Source organism: Ranitomeya variabilis, chromosome 2, assembly GCF_051348905.1.
Source record: "Ranitomeya variabilis isolate aRanVar5 chromosome 2, aRanVar5.hap1, whole genome shotgun sequence".
NCBI classification, from domain to species: domain Eukaryota; kingdom Metazoa; phylum Chordata; class Amphibia; order Anura; family Dendrobatidae; genus Ranitomeya; species Ranitomeya variabilis.
The window spans coordinates 536,514,297-536,531,479 of NC_135233.1; the positions used below are offsets into that span (position 1 = coordinate 536,514,297).

A 17,183-nucleotide genomic window follows, 5' to 3' on the forward strand; every position below is an offset into this window, starting at 1 on the left:
ACTGTAGAGACCGTGTTCTTTTCTTTGAATGCCTCTTTTTTTTCTCCTGTAAACCCTATGTTGTTGCCTTTGCCCAAAAAGCTCTACTTTTGTCTCCTCTGACCAGAGAACATTCTTCCAAAACGTTTTAGGCTTTTTCAGGTAAGTTTTGGCAAACTCCAGCCTGGCTTTTTTATGTCTCGGGGTAAGAAGTGGGGTCTTCCTGGGTTTCCTACCATACAGTCCCTTTTCATTCAGATGCCAACGGATAGAAGGGTTGACACTGTTGTACCCTCAGACTGCAGGGCAGCTTCAAATTGTTTGGATGTTAGTCGAGGTTCTTTATCCAACATCCACACAATCTTGCGTTGAAATCTCTTGTCAATTTTTCTTTTCCGTCCACATCTAGGGAGGTTAGCCACAGCGCCATGAGCTTTAAACTTCTTGATGACACTGCGCACGGTAGACACAGGAACATTCAGGTCTTTGGAGATGGACTTGCAGCCTTGAGATTGCTCATGCTTCCTCAAAATTTGGTTTCTCAAGTCCTCAGACAGTTCTTTGATCTTCTTTCTTTTCTCCATGCTCAATGTGGTACACACAAGTACACAGGACAGAGGTTGAGTCAACTTTAATCCATGTCAACTGGCTGCAAGTGTGATTTAGTTATTGCCAACACCTGTTAGGTGCCACAGGTAAGTTACAGGTGCTGTTAATTACACAAATTAGAGAAGCATCACATGATTTTTCGAACACTGCAAATACTTTTGTCCACCCCCCTTTTTATGTTTGGTGTGGAATTATATCCAATTTGGCTTTTTGTGTTTTTTTTTCATTTAAGACAAATTAAATGAAGATAATAATAACAAAGAATTTGTGTTTGCAATCTTTTTCAGGAAGAAACTGAGTATTATCTCACAGAATTGCAGGGGTGACAATACGTTTGGCCATGACTGTATAATATATACAGGGGAGATGACACACAGGTATATACTATATACAGGAGGAGATGACACACACAGGTATATACTATATACAGGAGATGACACACAGGTATATACTATATGCAGGGGAAATGACATACAGGTACATACTATATACAGGGGAGATGACACACAGGTATATACTATATACAGGGGAGATGACACACACATATATACTAAATACAGGGGAGATGACACACAGGTACATACTATATACAGGAGGAGATGACATACAGGTATATACTATATACAGGAGGAGATGGCACGCACATATATACTATATACAGGGGAGATGACACACAGGTATATACTATATACAAGGGAGATGACATACAGTTATATACTATATACAGAGGAGATGACACACAGGTATATACTATATACAGGGGAGATGACACACAGGTATGCACTATATGCAGGAGGAGATGACACACAGGTATATGCTATATACAATAGGAGATGACACACTGGTATATACTATATACAGGGGAGATGACATACAGTTATATACTATATACAGGGGAGATGACACACAGGTATATGCTATATACAATAGGAGATGACACACTGGTATATACTATATACAGGGGAGATGACATACAGTTATATACTATATACAGAGGAGATGACACACAGGTATATACTATATACAGGGGAGATGACACACAGGTATGCACTATATGCAGGAGGAGATGACATACAGGTACATACTATATACAGGAGGAGATGACATACAGGTACATACTATATACAGGGGAGATGACACACAGATATATACTGTATACAGGAGGAGATGACACACAGGTATATACTATATACAGGGGAGATGACACACAGGTATATACTATATACAGGAGGCGATGACACACAGATACAGTGGGGCAAAAAAGTATTTAGTCAGTCAGCAATAGTGCAAGTTCCACCACTTAAAAAGATGAGAGGCGTCTGTAATTTACATCATAGGTAGACCTCAACTATAGGAGACAAACTGAGAAAAAAAAATCCAGAAAATCACAGTCTGTTTTTTTATCATTTTATTTGCATATTATGGTGGAAAATAAGTATTTGGTCAGAAACAAAATTTCATCTCAATACTTTGTAATATATCCTTTGTTGGCAATGACAGAGGTCAAACGTTTTCTGTAAGTCTTCACAAGGTTGCCACACACTGTTGTTGGTATGTTGGCCCATTCCTCCATGCAGATCTCCTCTAGAGCTGATGTTTTTGGCTTTTTGCTTGGCAACACGGACTTTCAACTCCCTCCAAAGGTTTTCTATAGGGTTGAGATCTGGAGACTGGCTAGGCCACTCCAGGACCTTGAAATGCTTCTTACGAAGCCACTCCTTCGTTGCCCTGGCAGTGTGCTTTGGATCATTGTCATGTTGAAAGACCCAGCCACGTTTCATCTTCAATACCCTTGCTGATGGAAGGAGGTTTGCACTCAAAATCTCACGATACATGGCCCCATTCATTCTTTCATGTACCCGGATCAGTCGTCCTGGCCCCTTTGCAGAGAAACAGCCCCAAAGCATGATGTTTCCACCACCATGCTTTACAGTAGGTATGGTGTTTGATGGATGCAACCCAGTATTCTTTTTCCTCCAAACACGACAAGTTGTGTTTCTACCAAACAGTTCCAGTTTGGTTTCATCAGACCATAGGACATTCTCCCAAAACTCCTCTGGATCTTCCAAATGCTCTCTAGCAAACTTCAGACGGGCCCGGACATGTACTGGCTTAAGCAGTGGGACACGCCTGGCACTGCAGGATCTGAGTCCATGGTGGTGTAGTGTGTTACTTATGGTAGGCCTTGTTACATTGGTCCCAGCTCTCTGCAGTTCATTCACTAGGTCCCCCCGCGTGGTTCTGGGATTTTTGCTCACCGTTCTTGTGATCATTCTGACCCCACGGGGTGGGATTTTGCTTGGAGCCCCAGATCGAGGGAGATTATCAGTGGTCTTGTATGTCTTCCATTTTCTAATTATTGCTCCCACTGTTGATTTCTTCACTCCAAGCTGGTTGGCTATTGCAGATTCAGTCTTCCCAGCCTGGTGCAGGGCTACAATTTTGTTTCTGGTGTCCTTTGACAGCTCTTTGGTCTTCACCATAGTGAAGTTTGGAGTCAGACTGTTTGAGGGTGTGCACAGGTGTCTTTTTATACTGATAACAAGTTTAAACAGGTGCCATTACTACAGGTAATGGGTGGAGGAAAGAGGAGACTCTTAAAGAAGAAGTTACAGGTCTGTGAGAGCCAGAAATCTTGATTGTTTGTTTCTGACCAAATACTTATTTTCCACCATAATATGCAAATAAAATGATAAAAAAACAGACAATGTGATTTTCTGGATTTTTTTTTCTCAGTTTGTCTCCCATAGTTGAGGTCTACCTATGATGTAAATTACAGACGCCTCTCATCTTTTTAAGTGGTGGAACTTGCACTATTGCTGACTGACTAAATACTTTTTTGCCCCACTGTATATATTATATACAGGAGGAGATGACATACAGGTATATACTATATAAAAGAGGAGATGACACATAGGTATATAGAGGAGGAGATGACATACAGCAGGTATATACTATATACAGGGGAGATGACATACAGGTATATACTATATACAGCAGATGACATACAGGTATATACTATATACAGGAGGAGATGACATACAGGTATATAGTATATACAGAAGAGATGACATACAGGTATATACTATATACAGGAGATGACACATAGGTATATACAATATACAGGAGGAGATGACATACATCAGGTATATACTCTTTACAGGGGAGATGACATACAGGTATATACTATATACAGGAGATGACATACAGGTGTATACTATATATAAGGGAGATGACAAACATGTATATACTGAGGGGAAAATGAGAAGTGTGAGGTGAAAATGAGGGGTGTGAGGTGAAAATGAAAAGGCGTGAGTGCAAACTGAGAGGAGTGAGGGAAAATAGTGGAGTGATCGGAAAATGACAGATGTGAGGTCGATATGACAAGTGTTAGGGGCGAATGAGACGAGTGAGGGGGAATGAGAGGAGTGAGGGGGAAAATAAGAGGAGTGAGGAAAATGAGAGGTGTAAGGGAGAAAATGAGAGATGTGAGGGGGAAAATGAGAGGCATGATGGCAAAATAAGAGAAGTGAGGTGCTATAACTAACCACAGATATTTACTATACCCAGGCAACGCCGGGCTCTTCAGCTAGTAAATTAATATAAATGACTTACACATAAACTGGAGTGTCCGAGAAGATGGCGTTCGAAAGTGGCAGACGGCATGCAAAGCTCACAGGAACCAGGACACCGTAGTCACAAGCGCTGTCATGGAGACAGCATATCAAACAAAGTCTGTGTGTGCGCAATACAGACACAACGCTTCAATAGACAAAGTGAGATGCGCGTGCGCAAGGATATAGAAAAGGAAAAAGAAAGAAAATCCATGCGTGCGCGGTACAGACACAGGGCTTCAATAAACAAACAAAACAAAGTAAGATGTGCATGCGCAATAATGTGAAAGAGTAAAAATGTGTGTGTGCATGGTAGATATTCAGCACGCAGTACGAACAGCCATTGTTGCATATGTAAGGAGAAAATGATGCACGTGTGCAGGGTGAGCAAAGCACCAGAATTGGCGCATCTAATAGATTTTTCTTTTCTGGGCAGCTGCGGGCTGCTATTTTTAGGCTGGAGGGGCAATATCCATGGCCCCTTCCTAAGCTACTAATATCAGCCCGCAGCTGTCTGCCTAGCCATTGCTGGTTACATTTTATAGGAGTACCTTATGTCAATTTTTTTCTGGGGTCCCCCTGTAAACTAGCTAGTGAAGGCTAAGTAAACAGCTGTGAACTGATATTAATAGCCTAGGAACCTTTATGGCTATTGGCTCCTTCCCAGAATATTAACATCAGCCCTCTGCCGTCGGCTTTCCCTCTGCTGGTTATTAAAATTATGCGGGAGCCCGCGCAACTTTTTTTCATTTTTTTTTTCCTTAAAATTAACTGCTGCTGTCTGGTTACAGCCTTTGTATGTTCATTCTGGTGACAATGTGTGTGTTTTTGTTTACTGATCAGCTTAATAATGACACAGACTCCTTTCATAATCTTAATTAAACCATACTCACCGAATGCACAATCCACCGACGCCAAAGTCTCCTGCAACAAAAATAAAATAAACCACAATATTACTCACCTGTCCACCGAGAAGATAATCCATAATGTCCCACAATGATTCTGATCACTTTGATTGCTGTCACTAATGTGATTGCTCTCAAAGACAGCCGGCGATACACTGACAGGAGGCAATCGCTCTCGCAGTGTATCACTGAGCTGTCGTGAGAGTTTACCGGAGTTTATCAGCTGATCATCTCCGAAGATCTCCCTTACAGCACCACTGCTGAGTGGGAATGTTCTCACGCAGCGTGCCGTAAGTGAGAGCACCGGAGATGATGAACTCTGGTGAACTCTCACGGCTGCTCAGTGATACACTGCAGGAGTGATTACCTCCTGTCAGTGTATCGCCGGCCCCCGGTTAGAGCAGCCACATCTCCCAATGTGACTGTTCTGCACGTGAGATCGCCGTGGTACACACGGGATTACCTGGACTACGGCGCACATGTGAGTATATGTTGGTTTATTATTTTACATAATTTCTAGGAGACGAGGGCATCGGGGATTGGGCATTAAGGTGAGTATAATGTTTATTTATTTGATTGTGTATTTAATTTAACTTTTTTATTTTTTTAACTGTGAACACAGGTGCCGGCAGATGAGACTACGTCTCCCATCACTGGCACCTGCTGTCACTGCTATCAGTGGCAGCAGACGTAGCCCGATGGGAGCAGTAGTCTTATCGGCCCACGCCTGCGGGTCATGCTGACATCTAACAGCATGACGCCGCAGTGCTCTGACCGACAGTCTGCGGTAGCATTACAGCTGCGGAGTCATGCTGACAAAATGCACTGAAAATATGCATGGAAATTTACTGATCATATGCACAACATTTCGGGATTGTTATTGAATAAGCTTGCATAAAGATTACATAGCATTTTTGTCCCATTTCCGTGTGGAAAAAAACTTACGAAAATGCATCAAAAATGCACTGTGTGCACATGGCCATAGTGCTATAGTAGTGGGAGTGAGGAGAGCTGCCACACATGCTGCAAAAGTGCTGGGTTCATCACACAATGAGGGGCTGTTGGCTAACTGTAATAAATAATTGTGGAGAGATAAAATCGTCATGAACTGTTCCAGTAAATGAGTTTCTTTTCCGTTTGCACTTGAAGACTGGACATTGCTCATTGAGATGGGCTGATCCTTCATTCCTTCCAAAATGTCCCCCTTTCTATTCTGCTGAGGATGGCCCCTTGGCCGTCTTTATGCCCTGCCTCAATGGAAGCTGATCCAGACAATACCTTCAGCATATAGGCATCAGATACACAGCTACTGTAATGTCATTAAGAACTATCTCAAATGTAAAGAAGAATGAGGAGTCCTGGAGGTTATGATATTGTCACCAGTAAGTCCTAATCTCAAAATCATCTAATCTGTCTGGAATTACCTGAAAAGTCAGGAAAATTTGTACAAGCCTACTATAATCTGTCCAATAATTGACAGATATATTGGATGAGATTTGAACATTAGTTTATGGTCTTTTGAATACTGTGATAATTTATCTCATGTAAGTCCTAAGCTGTATGGAGCAGCAATATAGCAAAATGTAGGTGCATTTGGCGCCATAATACTTATGTATGTCTCCTAAGTTGTACAGTAATGTGGCATGTTCCATTGGATGCCATATTTTGAAGGTAATCTTAATGGTATGGTATGTAGGGATAATTTGCTGAAAAAAATGAGTGCCTATGTGACCTAATGCAAAGCAAAAAATTAAGTTTTGTGTCAATGTTAGCTAAGTTCATAGAGATGGTCCATTTGTATCAGGGAACCAAGACACTAAGGGTCCATAATGATTACCATTAGTGATGAACCAGTGTGCTCATTACTCAAGTTTTCCAAGCATGCTTGAGTGTTCTCCGAGTATCTTAGGCGTGCTTGTAGATTATGTTTGTATCTCCACAGTTGCATGATTTGTGGCTGCTAGACAGCCTGAACACATGCAGGAATTGCCTGTTTATTAGGGAATCCTTACGTGTTCAGGCTGTCTAGCAGTCACAAATCATGCAGCTGCAGAGACAAAAACAATCTACAAGCACGCCCAAAATGCTCAATGAACACCCGAGCATGCTTGGAAAACTCGAGTAACGAGCACACTCGTGCATCACAAATTACCATAGAACAGACTGAAACCCTATACACATTAAACAACTGTCTGCAAATCAATGATATAGTCTTCCACTATCTCGCCCAACTAACCCATACACAAGAATGCTCAGATCTGCTGAGCATTCTTATGTCCTCTATCAAGAATCCATTACCATACTCCTCTGGTGGTGGCTTATCTCCCCACTGGACAAAAGAATTGAAATCCAACAGACCACAGCAAATTTGATGATTAAATGATCCTGACCAAATTGAAGGGTTTGGCCAACTTATATTGAGTGTGTATGTGGGCCTCAAGTGTGACCAACTGGAGATGGCAAAAGCATCATCCCTGGTACAATAATGAACTTATTAAGGAAGAGATCTATTGAGCTAGGAATTAATATATTTAATGGGATTGTTTAAAAATGCAGCCTGTATGAAGTGAGAACATTTGCTGATTGCCCTGGATGTTATTTCTGGCATCCCTGACAAATATCTCATTTCACTGAGGTAAGATGCAGCCAGGTTGGAAATAGTCCTGAAGAAATATATTCTTTTATGGATGCCACTCTGATGAATGGATGAATGAAGGAATAATCCTTGTAATAAAATGATCGCTTGAGTTCAAAAGAACATGAAATGTTTATATAGAGCAGTTCTTGTCCTGATTCATAGAAAAAAAATTATGTTACCTAGCTAAATCAAATCTTATACTTTGCATTGAAGAGGGGCAATACCCTGAAAGAACGTGTCTGCAAATTGAGATTCTGATTTGACTTTTACCCTGCCATATTGCAAGGTTCTTTAAAGGGTTGATATTGACTTGTAGGATTGCTACTTCCAACAGGTGGAACTAGTACTAGTACTCTTCCTCTCTGAAAAGGCGATTTACCTGACTGAAGAAAAACTATGATATTCAGATGACCTCATAAGGATTTGATGACTCTGTAACTAAGTTACAGTTCCATAGCAAATAACATCACTATAACTTGCCACTTCCTAGACTCAACTAAATGTAAAAAGAAGAAATAAAGCAAAGCATGTAGAGAATAAAATGGAGCTATAGCTTAACCTGACTTAAAAACTCAATAATGTTGAAATCATTGCTGATGTCGTTTTATACTTGTTAACTGTCTGAAAAGAACACTCCAGTTAAAGCCTAAACATACACTGTTTTATATCTATTCCAGATCCTGAGGATGCATGAAACAAGAATCCTTCCTTCGTGCATATAAATGCTTCCATCATGCACCCTCCTTAGGTCCTGTACTGGACAGAAAACTGACTATGCTTTTTGCTCAGATAGTTTCTATAGTAATAGTTGATTTATTGAAACTGTTTCTTCCATTGTGTGAAGGCTATAGTTATATGTTACATTCTTACCTGTGCCTCACAGATACCATCCCATGTATGTTGTCGCCATGGTCTGAATGGAGTGACTGCAGTGTAACCTGTGGCAAGGGAGCCCGAACACGACAGAGGATGTTAAAGTCACCAGCTGAACTTGGAGACTGCAATGAAGAGTTGAAACAAGTAGAAAAATGCATGCTCCCTGAATGCCGTATGTACTAAAAGAAGGGATGAAAGCTTTGTACATGTTGCAAATTATGGAAACATGTGACATGTGGTATTCAATGGCAGCCCAACTCAAAGTAGTTGTTGCTTAAAGAAAGTTAAAGTAATATTTAACCCCAAGCCTGTTTTCACCTTCATGACTAGGCCAAATTTTACAATTCTGACCAGTGTTACTTTTATGTGGAAATAACTCTGGAACGTTTCACAGATTCTGGAAATATTTTTTGTCACATATTATACATTTGTTCGATATGACTAGCATTTACTTGTGAAAAAAATGGAAATTTGGCTAAAATTTTTAAAAGTTTGCAGTTTTCCAAATTTTCACTTTTATACCCTTAAACTTGAGAGTTATATCACACAAAATAGTTAAAAATAACATTTCCCACAAGTCTACTTTACATCAGCCCAATTTTTGAATTTTTTTTGTGTAAGGAAGTTAAAAGTTGACCAGCGATTTCTTATTTTTCCAACATATTTGGTTCCAAAACCATTTTTTTAGGGAACCACATTATATTTGAAGTTACTTTGGGGGGGGGGGGGGGAGCCTATATGACAGAAAGTACGCAAACGTGACACAATTCTAAATATTACACTCCTCTAAGTCCTCAAAACAACATTCAACAAGTTTATTAACCCTTCAGGTGCTTTACAGGAATTAATGCAATGTGAACTGAAAAAAATTAACATTTTACTTTTTTCATGGAATGTATCTAGATGTGTAGTGAACACCTTGAACTTCCAGGTTCTTCACAGAAGTTTATAAGGCACTGTAAAAATCAAAAATCACATTCTTCCCACAAAAATGTTCTTTGAGCCCCAACTTTTTTTAATTTCTCAACAGTGACAGGAGAAATTGCGCATATCTTTTTTTGCACAATTTCTTGAGTATGCTGATATACCACATGAAGCCTACAAGAAACAAAATGGGCAAAAACCCTGCTGTAACTAAAGTAAAAACCAAAAGTGCATTTAAATAACAAGGGTAATGCAAAAGTGCAATTAAAAACAAACTTAGGAGCCATAACAGTAGAAACTGCCAATAAGTGACAACATTTTGCAAACTAAACCTCTGAATGAATTAATCTAGGAGTGCAATAAGCATGTTGACATCACAGGTTTATCACAGATTTTTATACTATTGGGCAGTGAAAAAAAATAATTTACATTTTTACAGCCTGGATTGTGTGCTAGCCCCAAATTTTACACTTTAATAATGGGAAATGGGTAATAATGGCACCAAAATACATCCCACAATTTCTGCTTAATGTAGACATACCCTTGGGCGGTGAAAAAATAATAATTACATTTACCGTATATTGCTAAAATGTTGTCTCAGCTAAAAATGTTTAATTTTTTAAAAGGATTGCTAGGTAAGAAATGAACCTCACAGTTTGTTCTGCAATTTTTTCAGAGTACGCCAATACCGTACATGTATTTAGAACTTACTTTTGAGGCACAGTGCAAAACTCAGAAGGGAAGGAGCGCCATAATTTTGTGCAGATTTTACTGTTAAGGTTCGCAGGTGAAGTGACCCACTGGGAGAGCCCTGAGGTGCCATAACAGAAACCCCCATAAGTGACCACATTTTACAAACTATACCTCTCAATGATTTCATCTAAGGGTGCAGAAAACATATTGACACCACAAGTGTGTCACAGAATTTTATATAATTGAGCAGTAAAGAAAAAATAATTACATTTTTACCACAAAAATATTGTTTTAGCCTAAGATTTCCACAAGAGGAAATGGGTAAAAATGGTACCAAAATTTGTCACATAATTTCTGCTAAACATAGAAATATGTGATATGTGGCTGTACATTACTGCTTAGTAGGGTTGAGCGAAACGGATCGGACAAATTCAAAAATCGCCGACTTTCGGCAAAGTCGGATTTCATGAAACCCGACCCGATCCTAGTGTGGGATCGGCCATGAGGTCGGCGATCTTCGCGCCAAAATCACGTTTCATATGATGCGTTCAGTGCCATTTTTCAGCCAATGAAGGAGGACGCAGAGTGTGGGCAGCGTGATGACATAGGTCTCGGTCCCCACCATCTTCGAGAAGGGCATGACAGTCATTGGCTTGCTTTCTGCGGCGTCACAGGGGCTATAAAGGGGCGTGCACGCCGACCGCCATCTTCTGCCGATCTTAGCATAGGGAGAGGTTGCTGCAGCTTCATCAGAAGAAGGGGTATAGTTAGGGAGGGAAGATTAACCCCCAAACCACTTTGTGCTGTAGCGATTTCCACTGTCCAACACCACCTTTTGTTTTGCAGGGACAGTGAAGGGTATATTTTTAATAGTATATAATAAAATAGATCAACTGACCGAACAGTAGTAGTTACCCATTCGATCTGAGATTACCTTGACGTTTTGGTGAATGGGCTCACAACGTTTGCAAATCTTGTGCTAAAAATCTCATGTGTTTGTTCATAAAGTTCATAAGCCAGTATGCTATTCACATTTCACATATTTCACATTTCCTTGTCTTTTAGCACAGATAAGTTTGGCCATTGATCTATTTTGTATTTGACTTTTTTTGGCTACAAACTATTTATATATATATATATATATATATATATATATATATATATATATATATATATATATATATATATATATATATATATATATATATATATATATATATATATATATTGTTCGGTCAGTTGATCTATTTTATTATATACTATTTTCTGACTTGAACGCCCTGCCCTTCTCCAGGTTTTAATTACATCTCAACACAATTGGTTCTGAGCCTCCTATATAAGTAGGCTTTATCCTGTCATTAGCCATAAGTAAGTGTTCACATTAGGCATTCAGCTCAGATACCATAGGTAAGTGTTCACACCAGACAGTCAGTGTAGTTACCCAATCGATCTGAGATTACCTTGACGTTTTGGTGAATGGGCTCACAACGTTTGCAAATCTTGTGCTAAAAATCTCATGTGTTTGTTCATAAAGTTCATAAGCCAGTATGCTATTCACATTTCACATATTTCACATTTCCTTGTTTTTTAGCACAGATAAGTTTGGCCATTGATCTATTTTGTGTCTCTCATAGTTGTCAAAAACCGATTACCTTTGCTGGAACTGCAGGTTTCTGTTCCCCAATCTATTTCAGGGTAGTTGAAGTCCCCCATAATAATGACTTCTCCTTGAGTCGCAGCTTCATCTATTTGCTTTACGAGGATATTCTCCATTGCTTCCATTAGTTTTGGAGATTTATAACAAACCCCTATCAGTAATTTATTATTTTTCCCCCCTCCCCTTATCTCCACCCACAGGGACTCTACATTTTCATTAAATTCACCTATATTATCACGCAGGATGGGTTTTAAGGAAGATTTTACATATAGACACACCCCTCCCCCTCGCTTATCTGTACGGTCATTTCTGAACAGGCTATAGCCATGCAAGTTAACAGCCCAGTCATGGCTCTCATCCAGCCACGTCTCAGATATCCCCACCATGTCATAATTATGCTCCAACAACATTAGTCCATTTTGTTGGCGAGGCTTCTGGTATTAGTATACATGCACTTGATGTTACTCTCTGTACCTCTATTCTTTCTTAAATTACTAACTGTTCTAACCCCACCCCCCATGCCACCGCCACCCCCAACTTCCTCATTTGTGCCCAGGTCTCTATCTGCACTATCTTCCCCTCCTATAAAATGAATACCCTCCCCCCAATCCCTAGTTTAAACACTCCTCCAACCTTCTAACCATTTTCTCCCCCAGCACAGCTGCACCTTCCCCATTGAGGTGCAGCCCATCCCTAGCGTAGAGCCTGTAGCCAACTGAGAAGTCGGCCCAGTTCTGCAGGAACCCAAACCCCTCCTTCCTACACCAATTCTTGAGCCACTTATTAACCTCCCTAATCTCCCGTTGCCTCTCTGGCGTGGCACGTGGTACAGGCAGTATTTCGGAAAATACCACGTTGGAGGTCCTTGCTTTCAGCTTGCAGCCTAATTCCCTGAAATCATCTTTAAGGACCTTCCACCTACCTCTAACTTTGTCATTTGTGCCATGTACATAGTAACATAGTAACATAGTTAGTAAGGCCAAAAAAAGACATTTGTCCATCCAGTTCAGCCTATATTCCATCATAATAAATCCCCAGATCTACGTCCTTCTACAGAACCTAATAATTGTATGATACAATATTGTTCTGCTCCAGGAAGACATCCAGGCCTCTCTTGAACCCCTCGACTGAGTTCGCCATCACCACCTCCTCAGGCAAGCAATTCCAGATTCTCACTGTCCTAGCAGTAAAGAATCCTCTTCTATGTTGGTGGAAAAACCTTCTCTCCTCCAGACGCAAAGAATGCCCCCTTGTGCCCGTCACCTTCCTTGGTATAAACAGATCCTCAGCGAGATATTTGTATTGTCCCCTTATATACTTATACATGGTTATTAGATCGCCCCTCAGTCGTCTTTTTTCTAGACTAAATAATCCTAATTTCGCTAATCTATCTGGGTATTGTAGTTCTCCCATCCCCTTTATTAACTTTGTTGCCCTCCTTTGTACTCTCTCTAGTTCCATTATATCCTTATGCTGTTCCATTGACTCAGATCACTACATTGCCATCTTGTTTATTTGTCCGCACTTTTGTGTGCAGCAGATCTTTTTATTGCTGCCATACTTGTCCTGAGATCATTGTAGGGAGATTGAAATTGTACTACAGTCCTTGTATTTTTTCATATATCTTCCAGCCACTTTCTGCCACTTACATTGTGTTGTTTTATACACTAGGCTCAGTCTCCCCCCGAAAAAAGGGAGATTCAAATTCTCACAAAGTGGATATACCTCAGTCCTGTTGGTTTCTCGTATATCAGCCAGCCACATTCTGCCACTTACATTGTGTTGTGTTATACACTGGGCCTGAGTTTTGGTGCAGTCTCCCCCCCAAAAAAGGGAGATTCAAATTCTCACAAAGTGGATATACCTCAGTCCTGTTAGTTTCTCGTATATCAGCCAGCCACATTCTGCCACTTACATTGTGTTGTGTTATACACTGGGCCTGAGTTTTGGTGCAGTCTCCCCCCAAAAAAAGAGAGATTTAAATTCTCAACAAGTTTATATACACCTTCTACCTTGTTTTACAGTACCATATAATGGTTGTTATTTTGGTTATATTTTCCCAGAAATGAGGAAGTCTGGTGGAAGAGGCCGTGGGCGGTCGTTGCCAGCTGGTACTGATGGTGGTGGTGGTGGTGGAGCATCTAGTGGTAGTGGGAAAAGCAAAATAGCACCTAAGGCTGGAGATGTTGAGCCAGCGTTATCGTCTGGCTACACAAGGCCTCGAAGGCTCCCTTATCTGGGAGTAGGAAAACAGCTTTTAAAGCCGGAGCAGCAGGAAAAAGTTTTGGCTTTCCTTGCTGACTCAGCCTCTAGCTCTTTTGCCTCTTCTTCAGAAAGTTTCAAATATAAAAGCAGCGAGTCGTCAGTGGATGCTCCCGGTCAGAAACAAGTCGCTTCCTTGTCTTCTTCACCCAAACCAAAAGTGAAGGATGTGTCAGGCGACACTACAGGTTACTCCATGGAGGTCTTTACCCATACCGTGCCTGGGTTAGAAAGGGAAATTGTTAACTGCCCATTACAAGATGAATCGGACATGGAGTGCACTGATGCACAGCTACAGCTAAATTATTATGCTGTTCCATTGACTCAGATCACTACATTGCCCTCTCAGTGTACTGAGCCAGAATCTGACCCTGATGAGACTATGGTGCCCTGTCCAGAACGCTATAGCACCTTACACGGTGACACAGAGAAAGGTGCACATGACATTGAAGAGGAGGTGATAGATGTCCCAGTTGTTGACCCAGATTGGCAGCCATTGGGGGAAGAGGGTGCCACTGCCAGTAGCTCAGAAGCGGAGGAGGATGATCCGCAGCAGCCATCTACATCGTAACAGCTGTCATCTGGCAGACCCGTATCAGGCCAAAAACAGTTTTAGGACAGCGTGCCCATCCAGGGAAAGTAGCACAGCGTCCAATGCCTGAAAAGGTATTCCATAGTAGGAAGAGTGTAGTGTGGCAATTTTTTAACCAAGATCCGAATGATCAGTGCAAATTTATCTGTAAGAAATGCTCAAAGACCTTTAGCAGAGGGAAGAATCTCCAAAATTTAAATACAACGTGCATGCTTAGACATTTAACCAGCATGCACTTGCAAGCCTGGACTAACTACCAAACATCCCGTACCGTTGGTGCACCTGCTCAGAATGAAGGTAGTCAGCAACGCTACATTGCTTCCCTCACTGTAAGCCCACCGGTTAGGACACCACCAGCAGCAAATGTGGAGGTATCGTCGCAAGGCCAAAGCTGTCAGGGAATCACAAGGTTATTGGTAGGAAACACTGTATGTAGGCCAACATCAAGAATACCATCACCAACCCTCTCTCAATCCGCCATGTCCACCACCACCACCACCGCTAGTTCCACCATATGCAGCTCTGCAGTCCAGCTCACTGTTGTGTATCCGCTTTTTGGGCTCCCCTGGTGGTTGCTGGTGGTATTGGTGACTTGTTTGCACTTTGCTGCTTCTGTTCACCTGCTTCCATCAGCGTTTGGGAGTTTCCTATTTAGCCTTGCTCTCCAGTCATTTCCTTGCCGGTCATCATTGTAACCAGAGCCTTCGGTCGCATGTTCCTGCTACTAGTCTGCTGATCAGCTAAGTGGACTTTGTCCTTTTGTTTTGTATCTTTTGTCCAGTTTGCAGTTTTTGTAATTCTCTGTAGCTGGAAGCTCTTGCGGGCTGAAATTGCCACTCCTGTGTCATGAGTTGACACAGGAGTCTTAAAGTAATTTCAGGATGGTTTTTGAAAGGGTTTTCAGTTGACCATGAAGTCCTCTTTTGTATCCTTCTGCTATCTAGTAAGTGGACCTCTCTTTGCTAAATCTACTTTCATACTGTGTATGTCTTTTCCTCTTAATTCACCGTTATTACATGTGGGGGGCTGCTATCATCTTTTGGGGTATTTCCCTAGAGGTAAGCCAGGTCTGTTTCTTCCTCTACCAGGCGTAGTTAGTCCTCCGGCTGGCGCGTGGCATCTAGGAAGCCATAGGTATGCTCCCTGGCTACTATTAGTTGTGTGGTAGATTTAGCTCACGGTCAACTCGAGTTTCCATCACCCGAGAGCTCGTTCGTTATTTATATGTTTCTTACATTCCCTTGCCATTGGGAACCATGACAGTATGACCGGCCAGTGTTAAACTTATTGGCAGAAGAAAGGAGAGAAAAAAGAAGTCTGTAAATTTTTTTTTTTCTTTTTCCCTATGCTTGCTCCATAGTTGGATCAGTTGTATTTCAGCTCTAGTTACTGTCTTTGCCTTTCTCTCCTTATAATCCTTGAATGGCTCTGAGCTCACCTGTTTAAAGATGGATCCTCAGAGTTTGGCTGCAGGTTTAAATAATCTTGCTACGAAGGTTCAAAATTTACAAGATTTTGTTATGCATACTCCTATTTCTGAACCTAAAATCCCTACACCAGAGGTGTTTTCCGGAGATAGATCTCGGTTTCTGAATTTCAAATATAATTGTAAATTGGTCCTTTCTCTCAGACCTCACTCCTCAGGAGATCCTGTCCAGCAGGTTAAGATTGTAATTTCTTTGCTGCGAGGTGACCCTCAAAATTGGGCATTTTCATTGGCACCAGGGGATCCTGCGTTGCTCAATGTGGATGCGTTTTTCCTGGCTTTAGGGTTGCTTTATGAGGAACCTAATTTGGAGATCCAAGCTGAAAAAGCTTTGATAGCCCTATCTCAAGGGCAAGATGAAGCTGAGATATACTGCCAAAAATTTCGTAGATGGTCTGTGCTTACTCAGTGGAATGAGTGCGCCTTAGCGGCAAATTTCAGAGAGGGCCTTTCTGATGCCGTTAAAGATGTTATGGTCGGGTTCCCTGCGCCTACAGGTCTGAATGAGTCCATGACAATGGCAATTCAGATTGATCGGCGGTTGCGGGAGCGCAAACCCGTGCACCATTTGGCGGTATCTTCTGAAGAGACGCCAGAGAAAATGCAATGTGACAGAATTATGTCCAGAAGCGAGCGGCAGAATTATAGGCGTAAAAATGGGTTATGCTTCTATTGTGGTGATTCTGCTCATGTTATATCGGCATGCTCTAAACGTACTAGGAAGGTTGACAAGTCTATTTCAATTGGCACTTTACAGTCCAAATTTATTTTGTCTGTAACCTTGATTTGTTCATTATCAGTTATTACCGTGGATGCCTATGTGGACTCTGGCGCCACTCTGAGTCTTATGGACTGGTCCTTTGCCAGGCGCTGTGGGTTTGATTTAGAGCCTCTGGAAGTCCCTATACCTCTGAAGGGTATTGATTCTACACCTTTGGCTTGTAATAA

At 41.3% G+C, this 17,183-nt stretch overlaps 1 protein-coding gene across 3 annotated transcripts in view; it reads left to right on the plus strand.

The window, feature by feature from the left end:
- The window catches only part of SPON1 (spondin 1), a 1,148,287-nt gene that overhangs the window by 945,508 nt on the left and 185,596 nt on the right, over window positions 1–17,183 (plus strand). For 2 of the 3 annotated variants that reach the window (XM_077288119.1, XM_077288121.1), the window contains one exon: window positions 8,629–8,793. The exons of the other annotated variant lie outside the window; for it this stretch is intronic. In XM_077288119.1, the coding sequence (XP_077144234.1) occupies window positions 8,629–8,793 (165 nt within the window). The remainder of the gene's footprint in view (window positions 1–8,628; window positions 8,794–17,183) is intronic. 3 annotated transcript variants of the gene reach the window in all.